Consider the following 18,506-nt stretch of genomic DNA (forward strand, 5'->3'; position numbering starts at 1 on the left):
TTGAAACATGGCTTTTTTTTTTTGAGACATGGCATTTTTTAATGTATTTAACTGCAAAGACGTAATTCTCTGGCTGCTTGGTTTCCATGATATCTTCACTTAATATTGAGCTTGGTTGATCACATCTACATTACAGAAATAATCTTTTGTGGTTTCTTTACGCATTATCCAAGAAATAATCTTTTGTGGTTGCTTTACCCCTCGTCCAAGGTAAGGAGCAGTGGCTGTGCTTTGCCGGAGCAGCCGTGAAGAGATACCTCACATTCAAGGTAAGAGAAACACAAGTAAGACGGTAGGTGTTGCAAGAGGGCATCAGAGGGCAGACACACTGAAACCATACAGAAAACTAGTCAATCTAATCACACTAGGACCACAGCCTTGTCTAACTCAATGAAACTAAGCCATGCCCGTGGGGCCACTCAAGACGGGCGGGTCATGGTGGAGAGATCTGACAGAATGTGGTCCACTGGAGAAGGGAATGGCAAACCACTTCAGTATTCTTGCCTTGAGAACCCCATGAACAGAGGAACTCCCCAGGTCAGTAGGTGCCCAATATGCTACTGGAGATCAGTGGAGAAATAACTCCAGAAAGAATGAAGGGATGGAGCCAAAGCAAAAACAATACCCAGTTGTGGATGTGACTGGTGATAGAAGCAAGGTCTGATGCTGTAAAGAGCAATATTGCATAGGAACCTGGAATGTCAGGTCCATGAATCAATGCAAATTGGAAGTGGTGAAACAAGAGATGACAAGAGTGAATATCAACATTCTAGGAATCAATGAACTAAAATGGACTGGAATGGGTGAATTTAACTTAGATGACCATTATATCTACTACTGCAGGCAGGAATCCCTCAGAAGAAATGGAGTAGCCATCATGGTCAACAAAGAGTTCGAAATGCAGTACTTGGATGCAATCTCAAAAACGACAGAATGATCTATGTTTGTTTCCAAGGCAAACCATTCAATATCACAGTAATCCACGTCTATGCCCCAACCAGTAATGCTGAAAAAGCTGAAGTTGAATGGTTCTATGAAGACCTACAAGACCTTCTAGAATTAACACCCCAAAAAGATGTCCTTTTCATTATAGGGGTCTGGAATGCAAAAGTAGGAAGTCAAGAAACAGCTGGAGTAACAGGTAAATTTGGCCTTGGAATACAGAATGAAGCTGGGCAAAGACTAATAGAGTTTTGCCAAGAAAATGCACTGATCATAGCAAACACCCTCTTCCAACAACACAAGAGAAGACTCTACGCATGGACATCACCAGATGGTCAACACCGAAATCAGACTGATTATATTCTTTGCAGCCAAAGATGGAGAAGCTCTATACCGTCAACAAAAACAAGACCAGGAGCTGACGGTGGCTCAGATCATGAACTCCTTATTACCAAATTCAGACTTAAATTGAAGAAAGTAGGGAAAACCACTAGACCATTCAGGTATGACCTAAATCAAATCCCTTATGATTATACAGTGGAAGTGAGAAATAGATTTAAGGGACTAGATCTGATAGATAGAGTGCCTGATGAACTATGGATGGAGATTCGTGACATTGTACAGGAGACAGGGATCAAGACCATCCTCACGGAAAAGAAATGCAAAAAAGCAAAATGTCTGTCTGGGGAGGCCATACAAATAGCTGTGAAAATAAGAGAAGTGAAAAGCTAAGGAGAAAAGGAAAGATATACGCATCTGAATCCAGAGTTCCAAAGAATAGCAAGAAGAGATAAGAAAGCCTTTCTCAGCGATCAATGCAAAGAAATAGAGGAAAACAACAGAATGGGAAAGACTAGAGATCTCTTCAAGAAAATCTGAGATACCAAGGGAACATTTCATGCAAAGATGGGCTCGATAAAAGACGGAAAAGGTACGGACCTAACAGAAGCAGATATTAAGAAGAGGTGGCAAGAATACACAGAAGAACTGTACAAAAAAGATCTTCACGACCCAGATAATCACGATGGTGTGATCACTCACCTAGAGCCAGACCTCCTGGAATGTGAAGTCAAGTAGGCCTTAGAAAACATCACTATGAACAAAGCTAGTGGAGGTGATGGAATTCCAGTTGAGCTATTTCAAATCCTGAAAGATGATGCTGTGAAAGTGCTGCACTCAATATGCCAGCACATTTGGAAAACTCAGCAGTGGCCACAGGACTGGAAAAGGTCAGTTTTCATTCCAGTCCCAAAGAAAGGCAATGCCAAAGAATGCTCAAACTACCGCACGATTGCACTCATCTCACACGCTAATAAAGTGATGCTCAAAATTCTCCAAGCCAGGCTCAAGCAATATGTGAACCGTGAACTTCCAGATGTTCAAGCTGGTTTTAGAAAAGGCAGAGGAACCAGAGATCAAATTGCCAACATCCGCTGGATCATCGAAAAAGCAAGAGAGTTCCAGAAAAACATCTATTTCTGCTTTATTGACTATGCCAAAGCCTTTGACTGTGTGGATCACAATAAACTGTGGAAAAATCTTCAAGAGATGGGAATACCAGACCACCTGACCTGCCTCTTGAGAAACCTGTATGCACCTCAGGATAACAACATTTAGAACTGGACATGGAACAACAGACTGGTTCCAAATAGGAAAAGGAATATGTCAAGGCTGTATATTGTCACCCTGCTTATTTAACTTATATGCAGAGTACATCATGAGAAACTTTGGGCTGGAAGAAGCACAAGCTGGAATTAAGATTGCCGGGAGAAGTATCAATAACCTCAGATATGCAGATGATACCACCCTTATGGCAGAAAGTGAAGAGGAAATAAAAAGCCTCTTGATGAAAGTGAAAGAGGAGAGTGAAAAAGTTGGCTTAAAGCTCAACATTCAGAAAACAAAGGTCATGGCATCTGGTCCCATCACTTCATGGGAAATGGGGAAACAGTGGAAACAGTGTCAGACTTTATTTCTTTGGGCTCCAAAATCACTGCAGATGGTGTCTGCAGCCATGAAATTAAAAGACGCTTACTCCTTGGAAGCAAGAGTTGACCAACCTAGATAGCATATTGAAAAGCAGAGACGTTACTTTGCCAACAAAGGTCCGTCTAGTCAAGGCTATGGTTTTTCCAGTGGTCATGTATGGGTGTGAGAGTTGGACTGTGAAGAAAGCTGAGCGCTGAAGCATTGATGCTTTTGAACTGTAGTGTTGGAGAAGACTCTTGAGAGTCCCTTGGACTGCAAGGAGATCCAACCAGCCCATTCTAAAGGAGATCAGCCCTGGGATTTCTTTGTAAGGAATGATGCTAAAGCTGAAGCTCCAGCACTTTGGCCACCTCGTGTGAAGAGTTGACTCATTGGAAAAGACTCTGATGCTGGGAGGGATTGGGGGCAGGAGGAGAAGGGGACGACAGAGGATGAGATGGCTGGATGGCATCCCTTTGGTGATGGACAGGGAGGCCTGGCGTGCTGCGATTCATGGGGTCGCAAAGAGTCGGACACGACTAAGTGACTGAACTGAACTGAACTTACCCATTAGTCCTCTGGATAATTAGATTCTAAAATATTTCCTCATGATGAATGTATATAATTTTACATGCTAGATAAATACATCTTGTTGTTATGGGATCACAGGAGATTTTTTAAAAAGGGATGGGCTGACACTTTGTAAAGTTCATATGAAATAGAAACTTTACAGAAAAAGTATCTGTGTTTTTAAAGTCATTTGCAGTTTTCAAATGACTTCGTTTACCCAAGGACTCTTTACTTGACTACGTTTGTACAGGTTAGATTTCTTCATTCAAAATGTATCTATCTCCAGTCGCATGTGCATGAAGTATCTCTACAGCTTATATTATATGTAGCTCACAATGGTAATCCAATGTTCTACATCAGTTCTTTCAGTGGAAAATGGATAACACTGTTATAACTGGACACATTTACAAGTTCTTTGAATCACTTTCGGATGGCACCTCATTCTCATGTCTTCCATGGATTCACTTTTTATGTAGCTCCATCATGCCTCCTCCCAGACTCAAGGAATGTCTGCAACTGACTTCCACCTAGTTAACAGTAGTATCTTTTACAAGATACTAAGAAACTCACTTACACTGAACGCTGTTTTGATACCCAGTTACCGAACTCTGTTCTTATTCTTTCTTTTCTGCATCTTTGATCTTCTTAAGATTATATAATTTCAATGGAAGGATCTCTTTTTAAAACATATTTGCAAGTACTAACATGCATATACTCTAATTGTCAAATAATATTTACAATAAACAATAATAATAAGATGTGAGAGCTGGACCATAAAGAAGGCTGAGCACCAAAGAAATGATGCTTTCAAACTGGAGAAGATTTTTGAAAGTCCCCTGGACAGCAAGGAGATCAAACCAGTCAATCCTAAAGGAAATCAATCCTGAATATTCATTGGAAGGACTGATGCTGAAGTTGAAGCTCCAATACTTTAGCTGACTGATACAAAGAGCCGACTCATTAGAAAAGACCCTGATGCTGGGAAAGATTGGGGGCAGAAGAAGGAGGAGACAGAGGATGAGATGGTTGGATGGCATCACCGACTCAATGGACATGAGTTTGAGCAAACTCTGGGAGATGGTGAAGGACAGGGAATCCTGGTGTGCCACAGTCCACAGGATCACAAAGATTCGGGTATGACTTAGCTATTGAACAATGAACGGCATTTGCTACATATGGGCCACTAATCAAAAACCTAATGGTGAGGTCAAACTGGATTTAAGTTGGACCTCTAACCCAACATGACTGGTTTCCCTTCACCATGTGAAGGGACAGATGTGTACACATGGAGAATGCCATGTGAAGACTTAAGTCATGCTGCCATAAGCCAAGGAACTAAGAGAAACAAAGACAGAAGCCTAAAATGGATGGATCCTTCCCTAGTGTCTTCAGAAAGAGCAGCACCCTGCCTATACCTTCCTTTCAGATTTCTGTCCTCCAGAACTGGGAGACAATAAACCTTGTTGTTCTAAGCCATCCAGTTTGTGGTATTTTCTTATAATAGGCCTAGGAAACTAATAAGCTTGCACGCCTGCGTGTGTGCTCAGTTGTGTGCAACTCTTTGCAACCCCATGGACTTAGCCTGCAAAGCTCCTCTGTCCATGGGATTCTCCAGGCAAGAACACTGGAGTGGGTTGAAATTTCCTCCTGCAGGGGCTCTTCCTAACCCAGGGATCAAATTCATGTCTCCTGCAGCTCCTGCATTGGCAGATGGATTCTTTACTACTGAGCCACTTGGGAAGCCTACATGACTAATATATCCTAACTTTAATAATCAAAAACCAATGATTCTCAAGTCTTTCTCATCCAAACGTTTCCTGAGTTTCATATGCACATACACAATAGCTTCTTAGATATTTCCCATCTTTACAATGTTTCTTAAAATGACACAAGATTCAAAATGTCACCTATCATGTAATCCTCCTGATGAAGTCTGCTCTATTTGTGAATTGTTTTTCCTTTATTTATTAAATTGATTTATTTATTAAAGAAGGTACCCCTTTCTTTTAATGCCCCCTTTCCTTAATTCTCTCATCTAAAATTTTCAGGGTTAGTCAATTCTACATTTTAACAACCCTCTGGTGATGGTTAATTTTATGTGTCAGCTTGGCTGGGCCATGGTATCCACATATTCAGACTAATGAGGGTGTTTTTGGATGAGATAAATATTTAAGTCAGTGGATTTTTGAGTAAATCAGAGTGCCCTTTGTAACGCAGGTGGGCCTCATCCAAACAACTGAAGTTCTGAATAGATCAAAAAACTGATCACCCCTGAACAAGAGGGAATTCTACCAGCAGATTGCCTTTGGACTTGAACTACAACATGGGTTCTTCCCTGGCTCTCCAGGGTGCCATCCTACTCTGCAGATTTTGGACATACCAGCTTCTATAATCACATGAGCCAATTCCTTAAAATAAATCTGTCTGTACATATCCACAACCTATAGAATAGAATACACTTCTTACTGGTAACTTCTGTAATGGCACTACCACTGCATTAATTCAGGCCATCATCATCTATTGTCAAGACTGTGATAACCTCTTAACCTCTGTTGTCTCATGCTGTTCCCTTTTCAGTCCATTCTCTATGCTTTTGTCAAAATGATCTTTCTAAGAAACCTATGAAAGCACATTAACTTTCTATTTAGAAACATTCATAGATTTACCACAGCTCTCACTGTAAGACACTTAGCATAACTAAGAGAATGCACAATCTGTCCCCTACCTCTTCCAGCCTCTTCTCTCAGTACTCCTCCATGCACGTAAGGGAGCTAATATTCAGTGCTATTCTACTTGTTAAGTGAGAACTTCCTACAAATACCCACTGCCATGCTGTGCCCTAGTCCTTTCCCTAATTGAGTGATCATCAGTCAGGATCTGTTCTTCTGATCCTAACTATGAAACTTGCTTGCTAAATTATGTTGATACTATCTTATTTTTACCTTGGCAGTTTACTTTCTTCTTTTTATTATTTTTAAAATGTCCTGGTGGCTCAGACATTAAAGAATCTGCTTGCAATGCAGGAGACATAGTTTTGATCCCTGGATTTTGAAGATCCCTTGGAGAAGGGAATGGCTACCCAGTCTAGTATTCTTTTCTGGAGAATCCCATGGACAGAGAAGCCTGGCAGGCTACAGTCCATGGGGTGGCAAAGAGTTGGACACCACTGACCAACTAACACTGACCAACTAACACTTTCCCATTTCACCTCACAGTGATTTACAATATTGAGTTAGTTACAATTGTGTGTTAGTACACTGCAGTGATTCAGTCATACACACACACACAGGCACACACACACACACACACACACATATATATGGCAAAAGATATATCCCACCCAATCCAAACAGACAGAAAATAAGTAGGCTTAGGGAAAGACCTCATCTTTAACACAGATTTTATGGAGTGGTCATGAATCAGCAAAGAAACAGAGAGTGAAAAACACCTCAATCTCCACACCTTGAAATGTGTGTGTGTGTGAGTGTATCTGTGTGTTTGTGTTTGGGAAACCCAAATGTTGCACTGAGATTCTGCCTCACTCAAAATTAGGGATGTTGGCATATCTGTGCAGGGACTTGCAAGAGCTGTCATGCTCCATTTTCCTCTGAGTAAATCAGCCATTTATTGAGAATACACACACACACACACACACACACACACATATATATATATATGTATATTCTTTTTCACATTCATTTACATTATGGTATATTACAGGATACTGAATATAGTTCCCTGTGCCATAAGTGGGACCTTGCTGTTTATCCATTCTGTATACTTCTTTTCTTTTAAAATTATGCTTATTTCCTGGGCAAAAAAATAAACTGTAGTCACTTTCTAAAAATTTGTATGTATTTTAAAGGTATGAATAAAATGGTAGCAATATCACTTTTGACGATTTGCCAAATATCACTTTAGAAGATTTATAGCAGAGTAATTGATAATGGGGCTTCCCTGATGGCTCAGATGGTAAAGAATCTGCATGCAATGCAGGAGACCGGGGTTCGATCCATGGGTTTGGAAGACCCCCTGGAGAAGGGAATGGCAACCCACTCCAGTATTCTTGCCTGGAGAATTCCATGAACAGAGGAGCCTGGTTGGATACAGTCTGTGGGATCGCAGAGACAGATGCGACTGAGCGACCAACACTTTCACTTTCTATTATAATAAATACTTGTAATTTAAAATGCATAATAATAATAATTAATAATTAACTTTGGCCACAGACTGCCTAGGATCAGATCTTGGTTCTACCTCTTACTCTCTATGTCAACTTGGACAACTCCCTTAACTTCTCTGTGCCTCAGTTTCCTCATCTTAAAATGAGATAGTAATATTCTTCTATTAGGGTTTTGTGAGGATTAAATATATTCAAATACATAAAATTCCTAGAACAGTTCCTGATACGCAGTAAGTACTGTATGTTTGCTGTTGTTGCTGTTGTTATTGCTATTATTATTTGACAATGGCATTTATAAGTGCAAAGATGCTATCACCAGACTATTTAGACTCTAATCCTGCTGATAATACTTGCTATTTGTGTGACCTTGGCAAGTTCCTTAATTTTATGAGCTTCAGTTTCCTCATCTATAAAATGAGATAATAATAGCATCTGTCTCATAGAGATGTTATGAAGATTAATGTACTTAAAATATGTGAAAGCCTTAGAACAGTGCTTGACACATGGTAAACATTATACAGTGCTTGCAATTCTGAATATCATATATTTAGAAACAGGTGGTCCATTTTAATCATATTATCTTGCATCCTGTCCAGATTTTGTTTTCAAATTCTCTAACCCTCAGTGGCAAAGGCTATGCTTTTTCATTATTCAGTTGCAGGTACCTGATGTTGACCACTTTCTTTCCTTACCCTCTCTTCTTTAATCAACCTACCTGACTTCAGGCTCTACTACAAAGCCACAGTTATCAAGACAGTATGGTACTGGCACAAAGACAGAAATATAGATCAATGGAACAAAATAGAAAGCCCAGAGATAAATCCACACACATATGGACACCTTATCTTTTACAAAGGAGGCAAGAATATACAATGGATTAAAGACAATCTCTTTAACAAGTGGTGCTGGGAAATCTGGTCAACCACTTGTAAAAGAATGAAACTAGACCACTTTCTAACACCATACACAAAAATAAACTCAAAATGGATTAAAGATCTCAACGTAAGACCAGAAACTATAAAACTCCTAGAGGAGAACATAGGCAAAACACTCTCTGACATACATCACAGCAGGATCCTCTATGACCCACCTCCCAGAATATTGGAAATAAAAGCAAAAATAAACAAATGGGACCTAATTAACCTTAAAAGCTTCTGCACATCAAAGGAAACTATTAGCAAGGTGAAAAGACAGCCTTCAGAATGGGAGAAAATAATAGCAAATGAAGCAACTGACAAACAATTAATCTCAAAAATATACAAGCAACTCCTACAGCTCAACTCCAGAAAAATAAATGACCCAATCAAAAAATGGGCCAAAGAACTAAATAGACATTTCTCCAAAGAAGACATACAGATGGCTAACTAACACATGAAAAGATGCTCAACATCACTCATTATCAGAGAAATGCAAATCAAAACCACTATGAGGTACCATTTCACACCAGTCTGCGATCCAAAAGTCTACAAATAATAAATGCTGGAGAGGGTGTGGAGAAAAGGGAACCCTTTTACACTGTTGGTGGGAATGCATAGTACAGCCACTATGGAGAACAGTGTGGAGATTCCTTAAAAAACTGGAAATAGAACTGCCTTATGATCCAGCAATCCCACTGCTAGGCATACATACTGAGGAAACCAGAAGGGAAAGAGACACGTGTACCCCAATGTTCATCGCAGCACTGTTTATAATAGCCAGGACATGGAAGCAACCTAGATGTCCATCAGCAGATGAATGAATAAGAAAGCCGTGGTACATATACACAATGGAGTATTACTCAGCCATTAAAAAGAATACATTTGAATCAGTTCTAATGAGGTGGATGAAACTGGAGCCTATTATACAGAGTGAAGTAAGCCAGAAGGAAAAACATCAATACAGTATACTAACGCATATATATGGAATTTAGAAAGATGGTAACAATAACCCTGTGTACGAGACAGCAAAAGAGACACTGATGTATAGAACAGTCTTATGGACTCTGTGGGAGAGGGAGAGGGTGGGAAGATTTGGGAGAATGACATTGAAACATGTAAAATATCATGTAAGAAACGAGTTACCAGTCCAGGTTCGATGCACGATACTGGATGCTTGGGGCTAGTGCACTGGGACGACCCAGAGGGATGGTATGGGGAGGGAGGAGGGAGGAGGGTTCAGGATGGGGAACACATGTATACCTGTGGCGGATTCATTTTGATATTTGGCAAAACTAATACAATTATGTAATGTTTAAAAATAAAATAAAATCAAGTTTAAATATGAATTAAATGTAATAAAAATCCTAAAAAAAAAAAAAAAAAAGAAAACAAAACCAAAGCAAAAAAATTCTCCTTTTATATGCAGTCATTCTTGCTAACCAAGAAAACAACTTACTTCATACTATGTGGATATACCAGTATTTTGTTCGTAGGCTCACAACTGGACAAGGTGCTTTCTCCCTATTTTTTTTCAGCTTTTAATAGTGCCATCAATATCCATTAAGACGTGAAATGTTCAAGATCCCAAGGGAGGGTGTTTGTCGTTACTGTACTATCAATAGTCATGTGCCAATAAAATAAAATTAAAACCATAAGGCTCATGTCCCCAGACCAGTATTTCTCTTTTCATCTCACTCATTCAGAACATATATAATTTGATTAAAGATATGAAAAGAAAAAGAGTGTTGCAACAACATATTACCTTGCATTGGCTATCAAAAATCCTGTGTTCAGTGTAGGATGATAAGAAATAAAGACAATAATGAGAGATATTTGATAAAGGTAACTAATAATATGGTAAATTTTCTACCCGAACCATAATTATTCAGTTTATAATTAAAAATTAATTAAGTGCAATTATTTTACACTTCATATGTCTTTTTTTTTTTAATGGAAGCGCTTCATACCTTTGTTTATATCAATGAGTTGTTTCTTTTTCTTCTGGCGTTCCAACTTTTCTTGTTCAGCTTTCTCTTTTGCAAGCTTTGCCCTCCTAGTCTTCTCTTCCAGTTCTTTTCTCTTGTTGTTTTCTTTCACTGCTTCCTGTACATATAAACAAAGTTAAAAATTCTTAGACTGCTTACATATTAGAGGAGTTGTGTAATTTAAAAATTCTATATACACATGTGTAGATGTTCAGAGATGGAATAGTATTATAGCAGCTTTTAGGTATGTGCATGTACTTTTGAGAGGATGAAATAAGCCTAAGATATTTCTTCTTGAAAAAAAAAAAGTATACTCAGGTTTTAATTGCTATTATATTTAACTTATATGCAGAGTACCTCATGAGAAATGCTGGGCTGGAAGAAGCACAAGCTGGAATCACAACTGCCAGGAGAAATATCAATAACCTCAGATATGCAGATGACACCACCCTATGGCAGAAAGTGAAGAGGAACTAAAAAGCCTCTTGATGAAAGTGAAAGAGGAGAGTGAAAAAGTTGGCTTAAAGCTCAACATTCAGAAAATGAAGATCATGGCATCTGGTCCCATCACTTCATGGGAAATGGGGAAACAGTGGATACAGTGTCAGACTTTATCTTTTTGGGCTCCAAAATCACTGCAGATGGTGACTGCAGCCATGAAATTAAAAGAGGCTTACTCCTTGGAAGGAAAGTTATGACCAACCTAGATATTGAAAAGCAGAGACATCACTTTGCCAACAAAGGTCCCTCTAGTCAAGGCTATGGTTTTTCCAGTGGTCATGTATGGATGCGAGAGTTGGACTGTGAAGAAAGCTGAGTGCTGAAGAATTGATGCTTTTGAACTGTGATGTTGGAGAAGACTCTTGAGAGTCCCTTGGACTGCAAGGAGATCCAACCAGTCCATTCTGAAGGAGATCAGCCCTGGATGTTCTTTGGAAGGAATGATGCTAAAGCTGAAACTCCAGTACTTTGGACACCTCATGCAAAGAGTTGACTCATTGGAAAAGACTCTGATGCTGGGAGGGGTTGAGGGCAGGAGGAGAAGGGGATGACAGAGGATGAGATGGCTGGATGGCATCACCGACTTCACGGACGTGAGTCTGAGTGAACTCCAGGAGATGGTGATGGACAGGGAGGCCTGGCATGCTGCGATTCATGGGGTTGCAAAGTCGGACATGACTGAGCGACTGAACTGAACAGAACTGAACTGGGGTGCTAGAAAATTAGAAACATGAATATTTACATATTTACCAATAAACATTCTGTCTCTGTTGTTGAAATATGAAATAGTTTTGATGCATAAGAAAAAGTTTAATAGGGAAATATGGTTAGCCTGTATTCTACCACTTTTTTTATGCTTTCCCCTTCCCTGAAAAATGTTTTTTTAAAACCAACTGATAAGATTTTTGTGAGGAAAAATGAGATACATTTATAAAGTACTTAGAACACTTCATCTATGACAGTGATGGTGGTGGGTGTGCTGGTGGTCATCATTACATCTAATGGTGCAGGACATGAAACAATCAGCCATATTGTCACAGGAAAGACAAACCTGCAAGTTTAATAGCATTTACATGTCAAGATCTTTAGCAATGCTGAAATGTACTTCCAGCTATTGTCTGTTTTATTTTGCATAATGTGTGGAACTCAAGGTAATCAGTACATTTCAGCAGACAATATGGGATAAAGTTAGAGTAAACAGTTCAGCTGGACTAATAGTACTTTAGAGAAGAGTCATTTTAGAGAAATCACTAATACAGAGACACATCAACTGCAAATTCCTTCCATCAAATTGTTCTGCTTTACTTTTTCCTATTCTACTTCATTAGACCTATTTTACAGCATGTACCAACTATTTCACAAAAACTGTTTTGTTCCAAAAACCCCAAAGAAGAAGACTCAATGACAAGAATATATCTATAAGGCTTGGCCTGGAGGTACCTATATTAAAATATTTTCTCTAATATTAAAAGATATAATAGTTTTCATCTATTTAGTTTTTAAAACCTTTATTTGTATTTATTTATTTGACTGTGCCACATTTTAGTTGCAGCATGAGGGATCTCCAATCTTCATTGAGGCATGAGGGATCTTTTTTATTAGTTGAGGCATGTTGGAATCATCAGTTGGAGCATGTGGGACCTTAGTTCCCCAACCAGGGGTCAAACCCAGGCCTGCAATGGGAGTATGGAATCTTAGCCACTAGACTGCCAGGGAAGTCCCTATAATAGTTTTCAAAAGCCTTTAAAAAGCACTTTCAAAGATATTCTTCTGATTTGCAAGAATTATTGGTACCTCTCCCTTCTACTACGGCTATCACACTAGCACATCCAGAATTATGCTAAGAGCACAAAATACTCTGGCTCCTGTAGACAAACTCAAAGACTTACCACTTAAACTTGAATAACAGAATCATAATTTTGGAGCAGCGTTTCTCAGCTTCAGCACTGCTGTCATTTGGGGCAAGACAATTCTTGGTTGTAGGCTTCCCAGGTGGCTCAGTGGTAAAGAATCCACCTACTAAGCAGGAGACGTAGGTTTGATCCCTGGATTGGGAAGGTCCCCTGGAGAAGTAAATGGCAACCCACTCCAGTGTTCTTGCTGGGAAATCCCATGGACAGAGGAGCCAATGGGCTACAGTTCATGGGGTCACAAAGAATTGCACACAACTTAGCAACAACAATAAATTCTTTGTTGGAGGAGTGCTGTGTGTCTTGTAAGATATTTAGCAGCACTCTTGACCTCCACTGACTACATGCCGGTAGCACCTTTCTGGTTGTGACAGCCAAAAATGTCTCCAGAGACTGGCAGATGTTATCCAGGTTGAGAAGCACTAACCTAGGGGGTTTTATAAAAATTAATTTATTCACCAAAAATTGAAAATTGCCTCTTCCGCTGAAAGCATCTTCTTTTTGCAGATATGGAAACTAAGTTCTGAATGAGTTTAACTACTTGTCTAAGGTCACACATTTATGTAATTGCAAAGTTGGGAAAAGAACCCATGTCTCTTCTCAGTGTTTAATGTTTGTTTGATTCTTTGAGGAAGAAAAGATAATGTTTATCCACATTGGTGGATGTACATTTTGGTGTATGACACCAAAAGCACAACGAACCAAAGAAAGAAACAGACAAATAAAAGTTTATCAAAACTAAAAACTTTTATCTATCAAAGAACATTGTTAAGGGAATTCCCTGGCAGTCCAGTGGTTAGAAATTGGCACTCTCACTGCCAGGGCCTGGGTTCAATCCTTGGTTTGGGTACTAAGGTCCTGCAAGCTGTGTGGTGCAGCCAAAAGGGAAGGGGGGAAAAAAGAACACTATCAAGATAGCAAAGAGATAACCCACAGAATGGGAGAAAATATTTGTAAGTTGTGTATCTGATAGGAATATATAAAAACTTTTACTACTCAACCATAAAGAGACAAATAACCCAAATAAAAATGGGCAAAGGATTTAAATGGACATTTTTGCAAAGAAGATAGAGAGCCAATAAGTATATGAAAAGACATTCGACATCTTTAGTCACTAGGGAATTGCAAATCAAAATCACAGTGAGGTACCACTTTATGGATACTAAGATGGCTATAATAAAAAAACAACAAAACAGATAATAACAAGTGAGGAATTGGAAAAATTCGAATGCCTTGCATTGCTGGTGTGAAAGTAAAATAGTGAGTCATCTTGGAAAGCTGTCTGAGTTCTTCAAAATGCTAAACATAGAGTTACAATAGGAACCAACAATTTCACTTCTGGATATATATCCAGGAGAAAAGAAAACACGTGTTCATACAAAAACTTGTGCAAGATTTTTCATTAGAAGGATTATTTCCAATAGCCAATAAGTGGAGACAACCCAAACGTCTATCAACTGATAAATGGATAAACAAAATATGGTACATACTGTTTATGGAATATTGTTCGACCATAAAAAGAATAAAGTACTGATACATGATGCAACATGAATGAATCTTAAAATATTATGCTAAGTGAAAGAAGTCAAACACAAAAGGCCACATATGGTATGATTCCATTCATATGTAGTGTCCAGAATAGACAAATCCATGGAGAGAGAAAGCAGACTATTGGTTGACAGGAGGAGGAGCAGGGAATGGAGAATGACTGTTAATGAGTATGGGGCTTCTTTTTGGTCATGATGAAAATTTTCTGGAATTATGTAGTGGTGATGGTTGCAGAATCTTGTGAATATATTAAAAACCACTGATTTGGTACTTCAAAAGGGTGAATTTTATGATATGTAAATTATATCTCAATAAAAATTAATAAAATAAAAAATAAGTATTTGAAAAATGCAGGATTGAAATAAAATTGGAACTTAGAAAAAAGGCAACATACATTCAGGCTCTGATACTAACAAGTTGCATGATCTTTGGTAAGTAACATAAGAGGAGGTGAGTAGCAGAAGAGGGAAGGGAGGTTAATGCTTGTGTATATTTCATTACCAGTCAGATTTCTGATCTGGTGAACCATCAACCAACATCTGGATGGACGCTTCCATTATCACTCTACTGGACTATTTAGCTGTTGAGTGCTGTCATTTATTATGAAGATAGAAAAAACTGGTAACTTGCAGTTGTATTTCTTCCTTGTCCTGATAATAACAGATATTTTTTTAATGGAAAATTATTATATGTCAGGTATTTAAAGTAAAGAACTTCAGATATTTATAGAAAACCTACAAAACAATTAGTATTTGTTCTCATTTTACAGATGGTAAAACTTAGGTTCAGGTAGGTTAAATGAGATGTCCAAGGCTCTGCTGCTACTGCTGCTAAGTCACTTTAGTCGTGTCTGACTCTGTGCGACCCCATGGACGGCAGCCCACCAGGCTCCCCTGTCCCTGGGATTCTCCAGGCAAGAACACTGGAGTGGGTTGCCATTTCCTTTTCCAGTGCATGAAAGTGAAAAGTGAAAGTGAAGTCACTCAGTTTTGTCCAACTCTTCGCGACCCCATGGACTGCAGCCCACCAGGCTTCTCCATCCACGGGGCTCTGCAGGTACTTAAAATACCAGAACCATATATGTTCGCTCACATTACCAAGATGCCTTCCAAGTAAAGTTGTCAGATAAAAAACAGAACACTCAGCTAAATGTGAATGTCAGATAGTATTTCATTCTCTTTTGTAACTGAGTAATAATGTAAATTTTTTTTTTTTAGTTTAAGTATATCCCATTCAATACTTAGCATATACTTATATTAAAAAATTTCATGCAATAGTTGGGACATCTTGATACTAAAACTCATGCATTAACCACGCAATATTTGGGATATACTCATGCTAAGAAAATCAGGTAATATGTGGGACATGTTGATAACAAAAGATTTTAGCATAGTTTATCTGAAATTCAACTTTAACTGGGCATCCAGTATTTTTATGTGAAAAATTTGGCAACCTTATTCGCAAGACTGCTGATATTTTTATAAGTATTCTTTTGTAGACTAAGATTACATAATGAAGATAGTAGAATAATTATAAAAATACAAAAAAGCCCAAATCTAAACTATACTCTGAGAAAAGAAATGATATAGATCATTGATAGGCATTATGTGGTTCATGAACTTGACTCATATTATTTATATAGCATTCTTCACATTTTGTTCCTTTTCTTAAAAATAAAACTAAAAAAAGTTTATATAAAAATCTAAACTAATACAATTTAGAAGAAAATCAGTCAATAAAATCCCCAAATCACTAGTAGAAAAATTCATCATACAGGAAAGGGTTAAATTTCTATATGAAAGGGAGACTTGGAACTGGCACTTCTAAAACACCATGAATGTAAGTCTATAAACAATGAAACAGACCAAGTAATAGGTCCATCAGTTGACATCTTAAATGTTTCAGGAATAAATTTAACTATGAAACAATCACACAATTTGAAATGGTATAATGGTGTAATCTTAAAGAGACCGAAACAAAGAGGAAAATCATTTCTGTGGCTTGGCAATAATAGAAATGAATGCAGACATCTACAAAGGCATGTGCTTTTCAAGCAACACAGACTGTGGAGTAAGATTCAGTTCTGATATCACCAATTCTGTCTTCATGAAGAAGCATCATGCTGAAAAGAAGATCCCATTCTTCCTGGTGGTTTTACTCTTTGGCTCCAGCTTTAGGAAATTAGAGATGGGAAACACATGCCTATTCAATTATCCCTACATAGGAAATAAATTTACAATGAGAAAGGGAAATCTTAACTATGGTTTCATACCAACAATCTTAAATTTTACTAGAGAGAAAGATAAGAAATTTCAAAACTTTGGTTAACTCTCCAAAAAATATGAAGACTGATGAGAGAACTCTTTTGAGGGATGGGATGTATTTTTTTTTCATCCTAATTCTTATAAAACAAAATCCAAGTAATTAAAAGAATAAAAGGAACAGGAGCAAATTTGAGATTGGAATTTTTAAAAAATCTTTAAATAGTTGACTGTGATTAACAACACTTTATATCTGTTGAGCCTCACTAAACATTTTAAATGCTAACTTGTCTACTTCAACAAGATTCTCGAGTAGGCATCAATCATTATTTCTTAGGGTTGGGAATGCCAACTGATTAGATTGTCAATGTGAAGAACTGTGTTCTGTTAAGAGGATGCTAACTGAGAAAGTGTTTTGGTACTAACCTCACCAAGATAAGAAAAGCTTACAGAAAAAAAAGTCTCAGTTTTACTGGCATATCTATTTTTCAAGAGTCAGGAAAAAGCACAGGAGTAAAATGCAACAAAAAATGTCTCCAAGATTGACTGTAAAATTTTTGTATTCACCAACCTCATTTTAAATCTCTCACTAATTTAAAGTCTCTATTGCCTCACTGAAAGATAAGAATAAATTACAAATCTTATTTCCTTTGTTGGGGATAATGAACAAATGACTTACGGACTAAAAATGTCATATGTTAAAAAACAACAACAACAAATTCCAAACCTCATGTAAATGATAAGATCTCTCATATATTCCAATTAAACTTTAAGAAATGGATGAAACTGGTTTAGAAATTTCCAAGGGGCTCAGATGCCAGCCTCTTTCATGTTAGGTCTACACAAACCGAGCATCTTCCAATCTCATGATATTTAAAAATGAAAACCACTGCCCACCAAAACCTATTCCTTACTTCCATTGCATTCAAGGGCTTTTTATCCCAGTGCTGACTTCAGAGGCACTCTGCAAGCACTGTGATCTCATTGAAAGTCAAAGTATACTTGAGGGATGGAGAAGTAGAGCAATTAGCAAGAAAAATGGATCTTGGAGTCACCTTAACCTGTTTTCATATCCAAGTTCCCATCACTTATCCTAAGAGCTGTGTGACCGTGAACAAGTTAGTTACTTCATTTCCCTAAGCTTTAGTTTACACATCTGTAGAACGGAGATGCTAAGTCACTTCAGTCGTGTCCAACTCTTTGCGGCCCAGAGGAACTGCCAGGTTCCTCTGTCCATGGGATTCTCCAGGCATGAATACTGGAGTGCATTGCCATGCCCTCCTGCAGGGGATCTTCCTGACCCAGGGATTCGAACCTGCGTCTCTTACATCTTTTTGCATTGGCAGGTGGGTTCTTTACCACTAGCACCAGTTAGTACTACACTCAAATTACGTAGTTGTTCAAGAGATTAAGGGAAATAATGTTTATATAAAACTGAAGATGATGCCTGGTACAGAGAAATACTCACTACATGATGGCAGTCATTATTATATGTGAAAGCCACATCTGAAAGTAAATGGTAAGTGCACATGACCTCATGTGTTTTCAATAGCTTAATTTGCACAATCACCTCTCTCTTTTTTGGAAGACACGAGGATGTGATCCATGACTAGAAATGTAGCATCTTGTTACCATCTACCCTCATAAGCATACTGAACATGATTTTCAACTGTACCATATCACTGGCATTGAAGGTAACATTTATTTATTTATTTTGGTCC

At 38.2% G+C, this 18,506-nt stretch overlaps 1 protein-coding gene across 4 annotated transcripts in view; it reads right to left on the minus strand.

Moving 5' to 3' along the window:
• Window positions 1-18,506, minus strand: part of DIAPH2 (diaphanous related formin 2) — a 982,036-nt gene that overhangs the window by 199,500 nt on the left and 764,030 nt on the right. For all 4 annotated transcript variants that reach the window (XM_027534395.1, XM_027534394.1, XM_027534393.1 and 1 more), the window contains one exon: window positions 10,548-10,683. In XM_027534395.1, coding sequence (XP_027390196.1) covers window positions 10,548-10,683 — 136 coding nt within the window. The remainder of the gene's footprint in view (window positions 1-10,547; window positions 10,684-18,506) is intronic.

The sequence above is a fragment of the Bos indicus x Bos taurus genome, chromosome X (genome assembly GCF_003369695.1).
Source record: "Bos indicus x Bos taurus breed Angus x Brahman F1 hybrid chromosome X, Bos_hybrid_MaternalHap_v2.0, whole genome shotgun sequence".
NCBI classification, from domain to species: domain Eukaryota; kingdom Metazoa; phylum Chordata; class Mammalia; order Artiodactyla; family Bovidae; genus Bos; species Bos indicus x Bos taurus.